This window comes from Ursus americanus, chromosome 6, assembly GCF_024610735.1.
Source record: "Ursus americanus isolate L20-20 chromosome 6, mUrsAme1.1.p, whole genome shotgun sequence".
In the NCBI taxonomy this organism is placed as follows: domain Eukaryota; kingdom Metazoa; phylum Chordata; class Mammalia; order Carnivora; family Ursidae; genus Ursus; species Ursus americanus.
In genome coordinates, this window is record NC_142132.1 from 23,567,156 (window position 1) to 23,587,073 (window position 19,918).

Genomic DNA, 19,918 nt, shown 5'->3' on the forward strand with positions numbered 1-19,918 from the left:
ATATTCTCAGTACAAGCCTGTGAATTTCAACTGAACTTTCCATCCAAGTGGTATGGCAGTCTGAGTCTGGAGATCATCGCCCTGGGAGTTATGGGAAATCTCTGCCCAGCACTAGCCACGGTCGTAAGACCCCTTGCTGGAAGAAAGCCCCTGATGGGACATCCCCAGATGACCAGCTTGCCCTGTGGACTTATGCGAGACTGGGTGACTGACCAGCAGGCAGTGTACCGGACTTCCACGCAGGTCCACATCTGGGGCTTGAAGGAGGCGCCAGTCTCTGCCCTTGTTGTAAGTGATATGCGTCTTCACCTGGTCATCCACCTTCTTGTTTGCCAAGAATATCCCTTTGATACCTGCTACCTAGGAAAAAGGGCAAGAGATGGAGAACCATGTTGGGCCAAATGCTGATAATCTTGGAGAAGCCCTAGCACTTTCCACAGGGTGTTGGGGGTACAACAGAAGAGAAGAGGAGGAACATGGTGAGAAATGCCATATACCATGTGGTCTCTGAGAGAAGTTTAAGTTCATCTCTGCACCCTTTACTGCCTGCCCTTAACCCAGAGGTCCCACTGCCCTTTTACCCATCTGTTTTTCCCACCGTACATGTTTCTGCATTCTTCTCATAGGCTCTTATCCTAATTAACTGTTAACATTCCCTCTGAGGTGGCAGTGGTTGGTAACAACTGAAGGAGTCACCTCTTCTGGGGAACATGTACTTTGGCTCAGGAGGAGCTTATAGGCAGATTTTGAAAGCATAAAGGTATAATCCTTAATGCTGGAAGTTTAGGCATCCCAATTAGTAGCGAGGCAGATATTTTCAGGCAGATGACCCGGCTTGGTGACATGGCATCCATCTTTGGCTGTGCCACTGGCTCTCTGTGTGATCCAGCATAACTTCCATGTCATCTCTGGGTCTCAGCCAATGGTCACTTTGAAATAGACAGACTCAACCCTGCCCTTCCTCTTTTCCCGCAGCTGGCTAACCATGGATACACAAGATAATGTGGAGCACTCTTGCCAGAGTTCCTGATCTATTAGAATTTGCATGCCCTTGATATTTAGAAGGGAGAAGATGAACACCACAAAATAAGAAGCTAGAGAAGTAAAAGAAATTTATGATTCAGAAAGGTTCTAGAGTAAGTACAGATTCAACTCAAACTTTTATTCCTTCCATGTCTGCACCATTGGGCAATAACAACAGATATTCTGAATGAGAACCCTCTATGTCAAAGAATCCTTAACTTCCTGTATAATCCCAGCATGTTCCAAAGCCAAAAGACAAGTCAAATCATTTAAATGTATATAAACATGAGGTTGAATGATAGGTTTTCTGGAAATATCTCAGAATTTTAAGTGTATTTATTCCCCATTCTTTGAGGATCACGGTTAACTGAGAGAATACCAGTGGGAAAAAATTTCGCCGACATGTGAGCTTTTATTTATTTTTTAATGACATGATTTAGTTGGTGAAATAAGAAGTATGTTTTGTTTTTGCTCTTTTTTTTTTTTTTTAAGTAACCTGACTGCCCTTGAAAAAGAATGCCAACCCAGATAAAAACAAACAAAAAAATGGACAAAGAATGTCAAGAGGAGAACAGAATTTATCTGGGAAGGACACCACCAGGGGAATTTGACAAATGGCCAACAAAGGAATTGATTAAATTCCTAACTTGAACAGAGGGTGGGTACGGACAGGAGCCAAGGTGGGGGGAGGGGCACTGGTGTCAGAGTTCTGTCCTTCCCCAGACAAACCCTCCCTGCCCTAGCTGCTTCAAGTCAGTGCCATTTCAGGAAGACTGGCATCTTCTATGCTCATCTAGGGGCTCTGAGGCTCTCCCATCACCTCGGCCTTTAAAACCAACTGCAAAAATGTTTCTCTTAGATCTGACTACCAATTATTCCTCACAGAGAATGGAATCTGTGTTTCTTTAGGACTGTCTGATGGAGGCCTTCTGGTATTTTCTTTAGCCATGGGGCTGGTATCTTTTCTGTTGGACCACCAGATAATAATTCTAGAGAACACTCTCCCCTGAGCCAGCTGGCCCCCTCCAAGACGTATCCAGGGCCTTGGTGTCTACCTGCCTGGAGAAAATATACAAGTCGGACTTAGACTTCTGAGCCTGCTCCTGTGGGGCTCCTGTCACCCCAATCCATTGCCTCCTGGCTGGATGCATCACGGCATGAATTACTAGCCATTCAGCTGCCTCTTGTATTCTTCTGAATGAGTGTCTTTGGCAAATGGAATGGGCACTACCGTATTTTCTCACTGAGCGCCACACCACTCAGATGGGCATTTTTTGCATTCCCCACATATTCTGAGAGCAAATTCTGGAGAATGAGGTCTGAAAAGATACAGGAAGGAGAGATTTCCAGGGAAGCCATTTGCAGCTCTGAAGGCCTTTCTCCCTGCAGCTGCATGTGAGCCACACCAATCTCCCTTCAGTCCGAAAGAACCAGAACACTTCTGATTTGTATTTGGATTGCTCAAAACCCTTACATTATTACTGAATTGCTCATGGCTCCATATCGTGTATAAATAGGCTATAAGTTTAGAGGGCGCTTTGCTTCTGTGTGCCCTAGGCCAACAGCTTTCAAACGTTTTGACTGCAATCCCACTATGAAACGCACTTATGCTGCAGCCTGGTGCTCACGTTCACATGCACATGCATGTGGACACATGGAGGCATATGTATGTCTCTGATGCAAAGGTGACATGAAACACTACTGGTCCTGACTACATACGATAGAAAGGAATTAGAGAATGAGACACCCATTTTAACTCTTCCACCCACGGAGGTACATGGCATCTGATAAACTCTGACCACGTTTCCTCCTACTGTTGTTTGAAATCGAAGCATGGCTTGCAGCTGCTGGACCCAGAGTTCAAAGAGAAGGGCACCAGCTTGGGATGATGCCCACAGAAGAGGGTAGTAAAACTACAGGCCTGCATGGCCCACTTTCCTCCTGGGAATCAATTTGAGGTATGAAGGGAAACTGACAGCAGCCTCTTGGCAGAACACTGAGTCCAGGTGGCATGGGCATCTGTTGCTCACCTCCCTGGGCCCGTAGGACAAGGAAACCAGGGTTCCGCTGAGAAAAGCAATTACCGCAGTCTGCCTTGGGCTGTCCCTAGAGTGGGACTGGTGGTGAGGGAACGATGAAGGTGAGTCTGGGAAAGATGCCCCTGTGGAGTCTAGAAGCAGCTGTCCATCTGGCCAAAGATGAGTCACTTAAGTTCATGATAGAGCAAGGGTGGGGAGTAGTAGGCACAAGGGACAGGGAGAGCAAGGGAACGTCAATAAGATGGGCAAAGAAACCAGAACACTAAGGATGACTCAGAAAGTCTCATTTTATTCATCCTAGTGAGGTCCACATAGTCATTAGGAAATTCTGATTAAACCCACAACAAGGTACCATTAGGCTCCTCTCACAAGGGCTACACACACACACACACACACACACACACACACACACACACCTGCTAATACCGAGTGTTGGTGAGGATGTGAAGTAACCAGAACTCTCAAACATCTCTGGTGGGGATGAAAAATGAGGACACCACTTTAGAAACAGCTTGGTGGCTTTTTATAAACATATTCTATCACATTCAACCCAGCAATCCTACTCTTAGGTATTTACCCATGAGAAAGAAAAACGTATGTTCACGTGAGAGTTTATAGAAGTCTTATTCATTATCACACAGAACTGGAAACAACTGTAATGTCCTTCAGCTGCTGATTGAATAAACCAACTCGGGTACATCCACACAATGGAATACTACTCAGCAATAAAAAAAGGAATGTCTACTGATATTCAACAACATGCGGGAACCTCAAGTGCATGATTTTAAAGAAGCCAAGCTCAAAAGACTACCTACTGTATGATTCCAATCCCATGAAAATCCGGGAAGGGCAAAACAGGACAGAGAAAGAAATCAGACTGGTCTGCCAATGATTTGGGGTAGGAGAATGGCTGACTACAAAAAAGCCATCGGAGGAAATATTTGGGGGTGATAGTTCTCTATCTTGATTATGGTGGTAGTTACACAACTGTATACCCAAGTCAAAACTCATAGAACTGCATACCAGAAAGGGTAAATTTTACTATACATAAATTATACCTACATTAAAAAAATAAATGTGAAAAAAATGCATAGTGGGAAGAGCCTGGGCATTTTATTCAAATATACATTGACCGGTTCAAACATAGCTCTACGATTTTACTCTCTGAGTGATCTGAGCCGAGGTACTGAATTCTCTGCACCTCTGTACTCTCATAGGCACCAGGGGGAATGATACCGACCATTAAGAGATATGGAAATAGATAAATAAAAAAATATATAAATCATTTTGGGTTATGTAAACCAATACTATGGCCACTAGCCATGTATGGCTACTGAGCACTTGAAATGTGGCCAGTGTGACTAAGGAACTGAAGTTTATCTGTATTTCATTTTAACCAATTTGAACTTCAGTTTAAAAACTGATACCCAATTCTGTTATTGGCAAACTTTTAAGTATGTTTGGAATAACTTGGGTATGTGAATCTACTTTTTCTACTGTAAATTTTATGAAATGTAAATACTGATGAAGTATCTCTGATGAAAATTTAGCACATGAATTGAGATATATGGGAAGTGTGAAATACACCCAGAATTTTGGAGATTTAGTATGGAAAAACATAAAATATCTCATTAGTAATTTTTCAAATAGAGCACATACTAAAATGATAACATTTTAGATATTTTGGTTAAATAAAATATATTATTATAATTAATTTCACCTGTTTCTTTTACTTGAACAATGGGGGTGGTAGAACATTTAGAAGTGCATCTGTAGCTGACATTATGTATTTATTCAACACCGGTCTTAGGCAGTACCTGGTATGCTGTTGTTATTATTATAATGAGGTACGAGTTGGATGCTTAATATCCAGGAAAATATTGAAGAAAATGCATCTGACCAGCAGCTCGGAGCATGTTTCCATAATATAATTGAGGGTGTTGGAAAGAATATTTGTTTCTTGATTTATCAGTGGAAAGCAACTAAGAAGAAATGTAGTTTGGAGTTAGTGATGTGAAGAAACCACAACAAAGCTTTATGTGAAAAGAGTATCACAGAATAATGGTGAACACACATAATAGATTATATTCATTATCATCATCAGACTTGTCTTGATGGAACGGGCTCTGACACCTTAAAAGAGAAATTATTATTTGGCCTTCAAGAATTATTTTCTCACCTGATTATGTAATTACAGCCATGACACTATTGTACTTGGAAGCAGGGATTAAAGGAAGAATGAGAAGGGACTCTCTACAGCAGGAGGCTGCTCCAACAGACGAGGAAACAGACAATGTCTCTGCTTTATTCAGTTTTAGGGAGTTCAGTGGTGGGGGTGGGGTGGGGGGGTGGATTCCCACTCAATGGTTTCCAAGGTCTTTTAGTGCCAAGACCTGCAAGATGAATTCTCAAGTAAGTTCTCATGTTCTTTGTCCCCTTCCCATGGTCAAGAAGAAGCTTGAGAGGGCCACATGCAAGATGGAGTGATATATTAGTAAGTAGATTTAAGTGGCTGTGCTCATCCCAAGCCAACTCACATCTGCATGACCTGAAGGCATCTCTCTGACATTTCAGACAAGGTTAAACAGGTGTAATATCCTATCATGTCATACTATAAAGTTACACATTAACTTGGCATAGGAGACTGCATCATACATCCAAATATCATTTTCTGGGTATGTAGATGTAGGGGAAAAACAGAGAGAAATATTAGCCCATCAAATAAATGCCCAACTCTTCAATCCAGCTCTTTACTAGCATCTGTGCAATATTTATCCCCACTGTTCCCCAAAGTCACTCAACATTCTAAGAAAATGGGCATCTACTCATCAGACTCTGGTTCTCATCTTATGCTGGGATTCTGCCAGACATGCCTTTCTCCCAAGTTCTAGTAATTCATTCTTTAAGCCAATTCATCTCCAAGTACCCTCCTCCCCCCAAATTCCTCAGGTTAGAATGAACCTTCCTCTGTAGTGAGTCTACAACATGGAAAATCACAGCTTTAAGACAAGTTAGTCTGTGATCACTAACTACCCTAATAGGGTCACGTATCTTTCCAGGAGATTGTGAGTCACGTGCACCAGCTTCATCTCATCAAACAAAATATACTCTATGAAAGTGTATTAATTTAGTGGAATTGAATGTGAAAGCTTACTAGTTTTCCCAGCTGCATTACTCAAGGGCATTCAGAGTCCAGAAAAATTATAGTCTCTTTGCTAACCAGCCATATGGTACACAATCTCAGTTTCTATGAGAATCTCCAGTGAAGGAGGTTAAAAACTAATGACCCCTAGAGACCAATTAAATTCAGCTTTATCTCCAAATCACAGAATGCATCTCCAGGTGCAAAACAGCATCACCCTCCAAAGCCTTCAATATGGTCATGGTCTAGCTTGTGTCCGGATACAGTTTATTTTCTTGGTATTAAATGCCTTCTAGAATCCGAACTCCAACCACCTATCTGGCACTCATTCCTGTACTTGACGAGCATCTATTCTGTGCAATTAGATTGGCCAGCTCACGGTCTTACAATGTACACCATCCATCTAGTTCTTGACTCATGCAAGTCTTAAAATATGGAATGTCTTCCACTTCTTCCTCCCCAGGGCAAAAAGACTGATAATCAGCTTGGTAACATTTAGATCTAAAGCTCAGACACTGCCACGAGAGACATAAAAAGTACCACAGGCCTAGGATCACTGAAACAACTCGTTTTCCTCTCGTTCTTCCATGGAGTCACTTGGTTTCCTAGATAATTTATTTCTTAACTGGTGATCATATCAATAAACAAAACCTCAATAGAACTGGAAACCTAGTAAGGTGCTCTTATTAAGCAACAGCTCAGCATAAGTCAAGGTTAGTTCTTCACCATGCACCGATGTTGGCATCTGGTGGCATTTTAGGGAAACCCTCATCCCAGCATTGATAGTCACTTTTCTTTTCCCGTAAAATGTGTTCATAAGATGTAATTTTCCAAATATTTTAAGATATACAAATAGGTAGGTACCTCCACTCAGAGTCCGTTGAGTTGAAAAAGGGACTTATGTGAGCTCATGTAGGTCAAATACCTGGACGTCTGGCTCATAATCGTGCTCATTCACAAAAGAGCATCCACTTCAGCTACCCTCTGTTCAACTTTGCTGAGTCAACCACCACACCAAATGATTCATATACATTCTCTCTCATTCCCACAACCATCTTATTAGGCAAATATTTGATTCCCATTTTACAGGTAAGGAGACTGAGGCACAGGGAAGCTAAGTCCCTTGCCCGAAGTCACACAGTTGATAAAGGGTACAGCTGCCATCTGAACCCAGGACTGGCTGACTGCAATGCTTGTGTTTATTCCATTAAAACTTCTGCAAAAGAGAGGCAGACCCAGGTGCAGAATCATCTTGGCTACATACCTCATACAATTCAATAATAATGTTTCCCATCAGGCCTCGGCTACTCTTAATGTTCTCCATGGCCAGGGTGAAGTAGATGCCCCGCGTGTCTGAGATGTAGAGGTTGTACGTGTCGTTCTGGTTCCATTCTTGGACGGCTGCAAACACTTGGTTCTCATCGGTACTGATAATGTGCATGTCCTGGAAGAAGACGGAACACCTATAAGGCAGCAGATCTCCATATCTCTCTGCCCATGGGGACCCAGAGTAATTACCATGACTTATGAATGGTGGAGAAAAAGCCTGAGTTATAGGCAATGTTAAACAATTCTGTGTCGGACCAAGGCTATAAATTAAGAGCTTCATGATTTCTGTTCCTTGCTAAGTGACAGTAAAATGGGTGGAAGGGGCTTTGGTGGGTATCATTTTCCATGGCTTCAAGGGATTCATCCACTTTCATTTTTTATTTTTATATCTGAAAGTTAGTGTTAGCGCTAACGGAGACATACAGCCTTGCAAGAGGAAACTCACACATGCAAAGAAGACAGGGCTTATCCCTTCTTTAGATCTTCATTTATGTTTTCAAACTTTTTAGTGTAGTGGTTGTGAAACTTCTGTTGGGGATCTTCAGAGTCGTGGGGATTGGGAGAAGGGTGGCAGGGAGGCAGAGTCAGCGGGGGGGGGGGCCCTCTGGGCTTCCAACTCTGTTTCAACCAGAGCGGTACCACTTGAATCTGTTTTATCCTGGAGTTCTGCATGATATCTGGGGAGGAAGAGGTGAGGGAGGTTCTGCTGCTAGTAAAATAATATTTGAAAATCACTGATAATAGCAGGAAGGATACTCAACCTGGGCTTTAGTGTTCTGTGTCCTAGTAGAAACTCTGCTAAAAGTTAGCTAAATGGTGTGAAAGTGTCTATGTCCCTGAGCTTCAATTTTCTCACCAAAATACTGAAGAGGATGGGCTATCGATAAAAATAGCTAACATCTGAGCACTATGCTAAGTCATCTAAAAGTATTATTTCAGTTAAAAATCCAAATAATTCTACAACAGAAGTAGTATTATTCCCATAATAAGGTATGCAGAGGTTTGCCAACTTGCTTCATATTACATAGCCAGTAAGTGGCAGAACCAAGTGTTGAGCCCCTGTTGCAGGGCTCTAACCTAATTGTGACTTCTAACCATTTGGATACGTAGCCTCCACAACAGAAGTTGCAACCCTACGACCCACGGGATGACTATGAATCACAAATGTTTGGTTTGACCACAGCCTCTACCGAACACCTGGCGGTGTCGTCTTCAGGTGAAGTCTGCCCTCAGGAAGCCTCAGCCTTAGGTACCCGAACGCTCCTATGACCTGCCTCTTACATATGCATGTTAACTTCCTGGGCCCTAAAGTCACTTTAGTTTATATACCTGGACTAGAACATTTCTAAGATCAAATCTGATCGGTTCACAATTCAAAACAGATTCTAAAAAGCCAGTTTTCATACGTGGCTAGGCGCTGTACAAAGATCATTGCAAATTCAAGTCCTTCCCTGCGGAATTTGCGCTGTCAGGAGGAAATGTTGACACAGATAAACACTGGACATAATGGAAGCCGGTGCACTGGGTGTTATACGCAACTAATGAATCATCGAACTTTACATCAAAAACCAGGGATGTAGGGATGTACTGTATGGTGACTAACATAATATAATAAAAAAACATTTAAAAAAAACCTAAAAAATGTATAACTACACAGGTAGATATGCCAAAAATCATGGCTTCCTGAGAAGGCAGGAGAGGACCCTGGTCACCGTGGTGGCAAGCACTCACAGTAGGGGCCCGGGCAACTGGGGCTGGCAGTGAGTAAATCACCAGGCTGGGTCTAGCTTCTACCTTGTTTGACCAACCTTTCCCGGAAATGATTCGGCTATAAAAGGAGGGAACAATGTCACAACTGTGGAGTGCTTCTCCAAGATGTTTTTCAAAAGGAGCAAGCTCATTCGATCTGGATTACAAGGAGGTGGGAAAGTGAGAAGCGTTCTGGATCTTTTTCTTGGAGAATCTGTCAGATCTCAGCGTCTGGCCTTGAACTCCCTAGGTCGCCTTGACTAAGACCTCACTAGCTCATTTTTGCTTACACACCTTATAGAATTACAGGATCCCGCTGAGCTGCTTGAAAATGGAAATAAGGCTTCCTCTTAAAAACCCTGTGATGAAATTGTGTTGTGTTGGGGTGGAATGAAAGCCGGAGAACCCAGTAGGAGGGGAAATAGCAGCTGCAGGAAATACAGATTAAATTCACTTACCCTGTTAAAAATGCAATAGAAATGCCGGGCTTTTCCCAGATGTTTTGGTTATAAAAATGAATGAGCTGAGTTATTTTAGACTAAACTAATGTAAAAGAAGTGGGAAAAAACAACTTAAAGTACTGGGGCATGGTCCAGATGAAAGGCAGCCAGCTTTGCTGTGAGTGTGGGGTATGTCACCTGTTCGCACAGGTACTCAGGCTTCGGGGGGGTAGGGTGCTCTCTGGCAGCCAGGACTCTGCCAAGTCGGCTTGAAACATTCTTAATATCCCTAAGTCACTTAGCTAATAAATGATATTATTAATATTAAAACCCAAGACTACCTGAATCAAGAACCTAAACTCTGTGATCAGTGGGAGTATAACTCAGCACACACACACTCCTATGTCCCATTGTCTGAGGTTCTGAGTCAGTGTGAAGGCTGAAATCGTACCATCTGAACCAGCCTTCCAGACAAGTCAGGTGCATTCAGTCTGGGTCATGACTCTTTGAAAATGCTCTGAACTATGTGTCCTCTCTCCAAATAGATCTGATAGTTGAATAGGAATCAACCAGTAATAACCAGAATATTAAGTCTTCAAGAACAGATAAAAGCATTTTCAGTAATATTGATCTAATAGGGATTCTGAAAGATAATAAAGCATATTTCTTGAATCCTGCAATTTCAATCTAACCCCAAAGCATGTGTCACCTCCTCCTGAAAAAAAAACAAAGACATTCTTGCTACTCCTGAGAACACGCAGGGCGAGATTTGACTGGTGATGAAGAGAGAGACCAAAGTGGGGGGGGGAGCAGTAAGTAAATTCTGATTGGAATTTTACTAAACTGGAATTTGGACATTAGACATAACCACATGCATGTTTTTATTTGGAGAACAATCACTAATAACACTCCCCCTATACCCTCCCATTAATTTGGAAGAATCATAGTTGCCTTTTGCAAACCTAAACATGAGACTTTGTAGGTAAACAATGATCAAAGTACTTCCCCATGATAGGGGCACTGTGTAGCTCAGTCATTTAAGCGTCTGTCTTAGGCTCAGGTCATGATCCCAGGATCCTTGGATGGAGCCCCGCACTGGGGTCCCTGCTGGGCAGGGGGCCTCCTTCTCCCTCTCCCTCCGCCATTACCCCTGCTTGTGTGCACACTCTCTCCCTGTCAAATAAGTAAATACAGTCTTAAAAAAACAAAAACAAAAACAAAAAAAACAACTTCCCCATGATTGAAACATTTTCGTGTAATCTGGGCCGAATGTAACTTCATTCATTATAAAAACACATATGTTACTCAGCATCTGCCATATGCCAGACGTTATAATAGAAAACCAGAGAAGACCAAGATGGAGAACCTGACCTAAGCAGATGCCCAGTGGTGGTGGGGATATCATGTGCTCTTGGCCTTCTGGGAACGTGACTAGGGTCCCCAATACAAGTACTGATAGGAATACAAAGGCTTATAGGTCAGGGGGCCGGGCGGGGGGGCATCCATGGAAATGTGTGGAACCTGAGTGGCTTGAAAGCAGTTTTTCCCTGAGGGAGGTGAGGACAGATAGAGGACACAATAAGGTGCTCTGCATGACACACCTAAGTTTTACCCAGAAGGAAATATAAAACTAGCATAAGATTTTAAGAAGGAAAAGGGGAGAATTAAAACTGACCGATGCAGAGATTTGGCTGGGGAAGACCAGCTTCACTGAATGATCACAGTGTGAAAGGTAGATTTCAGAGGGGCAGGGGGAAGGTTTACAAGGTGGCTGCAACTACCCCAGTAGTGACACGTGAGGGCCTGAACTAAGGAAGCAGGTTTTCTACAAGAACCCTATGAAATGGATCGGTGAGATATCAGGGAGGCAGAACCCACAGGAGGTTAAAAAAAAGGGCATATCTTTCGTATGTCCGATATCTGACTTACAAAACTTTCTGCTTATTAGCGTACTCATACAATCATAATTAACTACTCATAATTAACTACGTGTATAATTATTTATTCTATGTGAGCCTCTCTCATTAGCCCATAAGCTCCCAGAGGGCAGACACCGTGTCTTTCTCCTGCATCACTTCATTTCTAACACTTACTAAGTATCGATAGCACACGGTAGCTATCCAATAAAAGTTTTTGTATGAATGAATAGATGAAGTAAGTAAACACAGGAGAAGGATGGAATTTTACGGACATAATATAAGGTAGAGATGCTGAACTCAGTTCTAGAGTTTTAAAATGGGATCTTTCCGGGGAGGGACTTCAAAAAAGCAGCCCAGGGTTCAATGGGGCTGCAGATATGGACGTCACCAATATGAAGAGAAGGTATGAGGTCACTTAGGAACCACGCAGAATGCCACGAGAACTTAGGATCATCAACATTTAAGGGTGGTAGGAGAAGGAGATCCAGAAAAGTGAATCAGAATAAAATACTCCACAGGGAAGAGTATCAGGTATGGGTTCTTTTCCAAAAGTGTCAAATGCTCCAGAAAGATAAAAAATAAAAAAACAAACAAAACCAAAAAACACTAAGATAAAGTTGTAGAAATATCTACTGGATTTGGCATGGAGGTGGTCCCTAGTAACAATGGCTAGAGGATTTTGGGGGGAATAGTGGAGACAGGGGTGTGGGAGAGCAGAAGGCAGCTGGCAGGAGGTTGAAGTGTGGATAGGAAGCGACAAAAGAAATTAGAATTACAGATAACATTTTAAGAAGTGTGGTTGTGACACAGCAAAGAAGGATAAATCAGTATTTGGGGAAATGTAAAAATTAAGGAAAATTGTCCCAAGGAAATTAAGGAAAAGGTTAATATCACTGTCATTATCGTTATAATAAATTTTCTCAAGCATATTTCCCTCTTCTCCTTTTTATTATTCGAAATGGGCTGAAACATATTCTACCTTCAACTAAAAGCAAACCCAGACTTAGGGAGAGAGAGCCTTTATTTGCAACAGCACTGCAACAGAGAGAAGACTCTAGCTGTCATTACCTGCAAGCCCCTCTTAGTGAAGGCAAAAAAGAACTGTTTTTATGTAGGGAAAGTAAAACAAGGCTAGAGAGAACTGGGTTTGGGGAGCAGGGAAAGCAGGTGGTGGGAGAAGGGGCCATTGAACAGGAAACCGTCCTCCTTACAGTCAGGTGATTTTCCGAAGGGCTGTTAACAGGGGCTGCTCTAAGTTCCAGCGCCTGCTTAAGCGCCCTATGCGCTCATCTGCTCAAGAGTGGGTCAGAGTTCAGGGGTGAGGGGTGAGGGATGGGGTCGGTGAAAAGCCAGACTAAGTCTCCTCAAGTCAAATTAGCTAGCACTTTGTCCAGATTGGTCACTGGGGACAAAGAGTTCAGTTAACCATTTATAGATAAAGAATGGGAATTTGGTCTGTCAAAGGTAAATAGGCAGGCACCTGCGTCTTAGCGAGGTGCATGGGAAGAGTGGTTTTTTGCAGTGAGCTACTTCCAGCAACACAAAAGAGTGGGGGTATTTCTTAAACCCCGCTGTTCTCCAGAAGCACTGCGCTCAGGAAAGTTCAATGGTATTATGAGGCCCGCTTCACAGATAAGAAGACCTGGGCTCCTGGATAAGCAAATGGCAGAGCTGGAAAGAAAGCTCAGGGCTTCTTGCTCAGAAGCTCCATAGCCTTTAGGCCAGGCTACCAGGGCTCCCCGTCATCTGCCTCCTTGCCCCCTGCTGGTGCGTGCCTTCCATGCCCTCCCCCCACCCCCCAGGCCTGGGGCCTGGATATGGAGGACTCAGCACATGGTTGCCGCCCCTAATAATGCCACTCGTTATTAATGGTGTTCATTTCATTCTCTGAAAAACACTCCAAGCCACGGAGCGCCCCAGGGGAGGGTGTTCTGAACAGACAGGCTGGGAGGAGAGGTGTGAGGGCTGCGATGACAGGGAGCTTCTCCTTGTTTTTGTTTTTAAGCAAGACGCCCGACAGTAGCCGCCGCTCCTGGAACAGCAACAACTTGCTTAAAAGCCATTTCCGTTTTTAAACACTTCCAACCCCCTCTGTCCTCACCTCCTCGGCCTAGGCTAGGAAAATCTGAGCCAACGCTGGCTAATAAAGGGGATCGATAACCATCCAGCTATTTTCACAGCAGCCCTCATATTAATGAAGCTGCACTGGATGGAGTTCTATAAAAGGGGCCGCGCGGATGGTACTCCACCGCGATAAATTGCCATGGGGTTGCTGATCGTTAATGGAGTGTTCCAGGGTTGTGATCAATCCCAGGCTTCATTTGTCCCCACCTGCAGCCACACTGCCCAGGGGAGCAAACTGTTTGTTTTCCTCAGAAGGTTAAAAATACATCAAATATGCACACAATGCAGAGACAGAACAGGCCTTACATGGGGGATATGGTTTGGAAAGGTCCGGAAATACTTCTCCTGAACCAATACATGGAAATCATCAAGTTACTGCAAGGTGTCTCCTTCAGAAAGAGCATGATTATGAACTTCCCCTTCCTCATCCTCTCCAAGCAGGGATAGTGCTTTCCTGCATGGGTTTAGAATATCTGATGGGTACATCCCGCAACCACGTGCCATGTAATGGTTCCATACCAGCCTCACGGAGAGGGTAGAGAAAATGAGAAATTGATCCCATGGCCCGAGGCTACTTCATACAGTCCCTGCTCATCCCTTCAGCCTCTCCACCTCTCTCTCTGCAACTCAGTCTCTTGAGATGGTGTTTCCGTTTGTTGAATGAACCATATTTTCTTAAAATAGGGTCTGTGTGTGACTTTTCTGTTGGTTTCCTAATCCTTGTTTGCAGTGTTAACTCCTTAACCCTCTTGTATCATCTTAAACCTTACTTTCTTTAGGAAACTTGTCCTCGGTATCCCTCTAGGAAAGCTCCACCTATTATGTCACAATGGTCCTTGAACTTCTACACCTGTAACACTTCCTACACCCACAATCACTTGTTCAGTGTCTCTCTTCTCTACCAGAATATAAGCTCCAGGAAGGCAGGGACTGATTTGTGGCTTCTTTTCTATCCTCTCCATAGAGCTTAATTTACTGCCTGGCACAGAGTAAAAGCTTAAATGGGAGAAAGAACAGTTCAATGGACGACTAAAAGAAGGATCAAAATTAATGAATGAATTCATGCATGCATATATGCATGAATGAATGAATGAATAAAACAACCAGGGGTAGACAATTACCCACCTTCTTGTCCCATAACCCCCCCGCTCTGTACTCATTGAGCCTTTCATGATGATTCCCAGCACCAGCTTACAGACACAGATCTTCACAACATTACATTTGATATGTGTCCAACCAGAGACTTGGCTTTTTTGCAGCCTCATTAGGTGATGCAATTGTATCCTGTCCATGTTCAGACTGAGGTTCTAAGATCCATCTCCTCCAAGAAGCCATTGTTCACAAGGGATGGAGTCCACAGTAAGTTTTATGATTTTCCAATAGAGGAGTTAAAATGCCATCATTTGATATTAACATTATAGTAAATTATTCCTTTTTAATTACTCATAGTGGCAGAAGGGAGCAGAAACACAGGCACTGCATTAACATTTGGCATTAAAATGTAGAAAGAAGCATGAACTCCACGAGACTCACCTGTGCACCTTTATGCACGTGTACATACAGCGTCTGGGCTCCAGCCTGGGCCCTTCTGGGCCTCTCCCTCTGTTTGGCAGTAAGGGCCTTGCAAGAGGGAGGGACTCCCAGAAGAGACTGAGTGCTAGCTCCCCTTTCACTGGGAAATGACCCCAGGCTATACAGGATATATGAGACATAAGGGGTCAAAGCTCTTGCCTGCATACCCTGCTGAGAGGAGAATAGAGAACCCAGGTTCAGGGCCATCAGCAGAGGCCAGAACCCCACAGTGGCAAGTCAGGCTCAATGCCAGCTATCTCCCAGGCAGAAGTCAAACCTCCCCATGGTACAACCTGGCAGCCTCTCCCTGCTGCTTTGTCTGGCAGGACCCAGGACGGTAGGTTGTACGCACCTTGGGCAGGGAGTACTTGGGCAGCTTTATCTGGGCAAAGGCCTCTCTCCGATAGGACACGTAGTAGCTGGCTCTTCCACCAGTTGTCACCTGGATCATAACGGAAACACAAAGAAGTCAGATGGTGCCAGGGATCACGGCCAAGTTGGAAAGTATTAGCTTCCCCATCAACAGCCACAATAGGTTTGTGATAACCTTTCAGAGAGTATCCCTTGCTGGTGTTAGGCCTCCAGGCCCATAGCATCAAGTTGCTCCCATGCCGGGACACTTAAGACAACAAATGAGCAATGACAACAGTCTTTCCCAATGGCTGGCACTTTTGGTAAGAGCAGGGACTCTATATTTGGTCACTGTGCTCTGCAAACATACACACCTAGTAAACAGTTTCAACTGCAAATGGAAGCTACTGATGTGGGATGTACCCATGATCGATTTATTCTGCATAAAAGAAGTTTCTAATCCTTTGCAATCATGACATGATTGTGAAATGAATTTTTGTCCCTGAACTAGCTAATAACTACTATTGCTCAAAAGCTCTTGTTACTTTGAAATTAATTTCATTTCTGATCTGAGCACAGTTTTTTTTTCCTTCATATTTACAAATCCATGCATTGAGCGGGTATTTTTTGGTCCTTTCCATGGGCAAGTTATTTAAAGGGCTCAAAGGTCAGAGGAAGAGCTCTGGATAGGAAAGTGAGAAATCCTGGGTCTGAGTCCCAGCTCTGCCATCTGACGGCTGGGGGAGTCAAGCTCTGTAATCTCACTTGGGAAGGATGGATTCTTATAGGAACCTGGAAACCACTCCAAGAAATGGTCCTCTGGTCTGGGCTTGTTGAAAAGTCCTGCCAACATGGCACAGCTCTGCAGATGGCTGCTCTCAGCCCAATCGTCCTAACTCAGGCGGACATTAATATTCACAAGAGAGGACACCATAGGCTGTTCAGAGAAAATAGCAGGATGACAATAGCAACCCGGCTGCTGTGCCAAGGAGGCAATTACTGGAGGCCCCCGCTCTGTTCTCACCAAGCACTTGCTGGAGACGGGCCAGTCCTCCCACTCCAGTCCAAACCTGGCGCCCATCCACAGCGGCTGCAGGGAGCAGGCGAGGTGTCACATCTCTATTGAAAGCCACCCATTGCTCCTCACTCCAAGAGATGGCATCTCCCATGGCTCGCCCAGCTCTGCACAGATTGGAAGCACACAGACTGCCAGGCAGAGCAAATGTTAGAGTCCGCGTGAAGGCAGAACCTTGGGAAAAACTTGGTGCAAAGACGTAAGCTATGAATCAAGAGGAGAGATGGGTTTGGTCCCTAGTGTTCAGCTCTATCTCCTCATCTCTATTTCCTAATTAGAGCCATTCATGTCTTGTATTCCAGGACTTTTGTTTTTTTCTGGTTTTTCTTAAGATTTTATTTATTGATTTGAGAGAGAGAGAGAGCACACAAGGGGGGAGGGGCAGAGGAAGAGGGAGAAGCAGACTCCCCACTGAGCAGGGAGCCCCACACTGAGCTCAATCCCAGGACCCTGGGATCATGACCTGAGCCAAAGGTAACCACTTAACCAACTGAGCCACCCAGGTGCCCTTGGTTTTTGTTTTTTGATAACATATCTGTTCTGAATCTATATTGTTCTGCACTGGCTTAGAGGTGGGGCATATTCAGATCAATGAGTTGCTAAGAAGCTTTTTTCTTTTTAAAATAAATTTCAACTGCATAGAATCAGATTAAAATATAATCTTTGGTGCTAAATACACAGTCACCACTAGTCCCTGTTCGATCCTATTTGTTTGTTTAATTTTCTTTCTTCCTTTCTCCCTCCCTCCCTTCTTTCTTTCCTCCCTTGCCCCTATTTCTTATTTTTTTTTTAAGTCCAGTCTGATTAACATAAAGTGTTATGTTAATTTTAGGTACACAATATAGTGATACAACAATTCTGTATATTCTCAGTGCTCATCAGGATAAGTATCCTCTTAATCCCCATCACCTATTTCACCATTCCCCCCACTCTGCTCCCCTCTGGCAACCATATGTTTGTTCTTTATAGTAAAGAGTCTGTTTTATGGTTTGTCTTTTCTTCTTTATTTGTTTGTTTCTTAAATTCCACATATGGATGAAATCATATGTATTTGTTTTTCTCTGACTTATTTCACTGAGCATAATACTCTCTAGATCCATCCATGTTGTTGCAAATGGTTAGATCTCATTATTTTTTATGGCTGAGTAATGTTCCATTGTATATATATGCCACATCTTCTTTATCTACTCAAGTATCGATGGACACTTGGGCTGCTTCCATAATTTCGCTATTGTCAGTAATGCTGCAATAAACATAGCAGTGTGTATCATCTTTTTGAAGTAGTGTTTTAATTATAAATTATAAAACCAACACATGTACGCCTGTCAACCCAAGAACTGGAACAGTTGTTTTTAAACTTAAACTGCATCAGAATCACTTGGAAAGCTGCTTAAAACTCAACAGTGAATCATGGAACACTACATCAAAAACTAATGATGTACTGTAGTGTGACTAACATAACATAATAAAAAATTAAAAAAAAAAAAAACTCAGACTTCTGGGCCCCACCTATAGAGTCTTTGAGTGATCAATCTGGGATGAGGTCCAAGAATTGTCTTGTCTAATGAGTTTCCAGATGATGCTGATGCTGCTGGTCCAGGGACCCCACCCCAAGCAGCTCAGAACTAGAACTTTAACGACAACTGACATATACTTCTGTGTCCCCATGCCCTATACACCTGCCCTGACCCGGCCTCCCTCTGAGATATAGCTACTTTCCTGATTTTGTGTTGATGATGATGATTAAGTCTTTTTTTAATTGAGGTGAAATTCCTATTACATAAAATTAACCATCTGAAAATGTACAATTCAGTGGCATTTAACACATTTGCAATGTTACACAACCTCTACGTAATTCTAAATGATTTTCATCACCCCCAAAGGAGATCTCATACCCAGTGATAAAGTTTTTAAACCCCAAAGTATATGCTCTGGTCGTTTATCATATGCTTAAAAAACAGCTCTCTACAGGACACCCTGAATGTCACCAAGCTTGCCCTGGGGAAGTAAAGCAGCATCAGAGAAGGCTAGTCCTGTCACTGAATGCTGGCCAGAGCACAGCAATTAAAAGAAGCTTCTCCTGAGAAGACCCAGTTGGCTCCACAGGGAACAAAGTGATAGCACCACCAAGCATCTGATCAGTACCATAAAACAGAACTGTGTCCCTTGGGGTTTCCAAATCACCAAGAGCCAAAGGAGAACAGAGTGGTCTCCTCGACAGGGTGATGGACCCCACCAACTTGGGCACTCAGCCCAGCCATGCCTGATACAGCCCTGCACGAGCACAGACCCTCTCTTCTACAAGCTCACACAAACGACCTGAAAGACTTTGTGCTTGAGTAATCAAAGCTGAGGATTACTCTTCAGATACACGATAGGATGATCCAAACTACTAAGGGGCTGATGAAGCTCCAGGAGGCCAGAGATTCTTCCAGTACCTATGAGAGTATCTCCTAGTGATACCAAGCTGGCTCCTGCAGTTCTGCTTCGTCCTGGCTGTATCCTTTGTACCTGCGACCATCTAATTGATGGTTTAACCTCACTGTAACACCCATGGGTTCACGGAAGGGTTCTGGATGCCACCCATTCATTACAATTTCTCTCTCCTCTCAACTCTTAAACTTTGTTCTCTCTATTCCTACAGCCATTTCAACATTTACTCTTGTGGTACACATATTCCTACAATCTTCCCTCCATGTCTTCTTATAAGGTTTCAACCTCCCTGATTCCTAGGCCATGCTGGGCTCATGGCCAGTGACTGGTGAACACATAATAATAAAAATCATGACACCACGGTCATTTACTGAGTTCATCTACCATGCTCTAGAACTGCATGTAGCCATTATATAAATTATCTAGTTTAATCCTCATGACAATCCTTCAGAGACTATAAGGTACTTACTGTCTTGCCCAAGATAAGATAAATTTGAACCTAGCAAAGTTTGGCTCTAGACCTGTTCTCCTCCTCCCTGTTCTCCATTCACCTTACTCATCTCACTATAACAACAATACATTTTCTTGACTCCAAGATTTTTTTAAAAACATATAAAAATGCCCATAATTGGCATGTGTATATATGTTTATCTTTCTTCATATTCCCAGAAAATCTGTTATGACATTGATGGCGTATCTTAAAAATGTCTTCATAGAAGAGA

General features: G+C 43.2%; 1 protein-coding gene across 5 annotated transcripts in view; it reads right to left on the reverse strand.

Moving 5' to 3' along the window:
- Positions 1-19,918, reverse strand: part of SORCS3 (sortilin related VPS10 domain containing receptor 3) — a 692,468-nt gene that overhangs the window by 95,033 nt on the left and 577,517 nt on the right. For all 5 annotated transcript variants that reach the window (XM_087862727.1, XM_087862725.1, XM_087862726.1 and 2 more), the window contains 3 exons: positions 15,690-15,779; positions 7,469-7,648; positions 214-360 (listed from right to left, as the gene is read on the reverse strand). In XM_087862727.1, the coding sequence (XP_087718853.1) occupies positions 214-360; positions 7,469-7,648; positions 15,690-15,779 (417 nt within the window). The remainder of the gene's footprint in view (positions 1-213; positions 361-7,468; positions 7,649-15,689; positions 15,780-19,918) is intronic.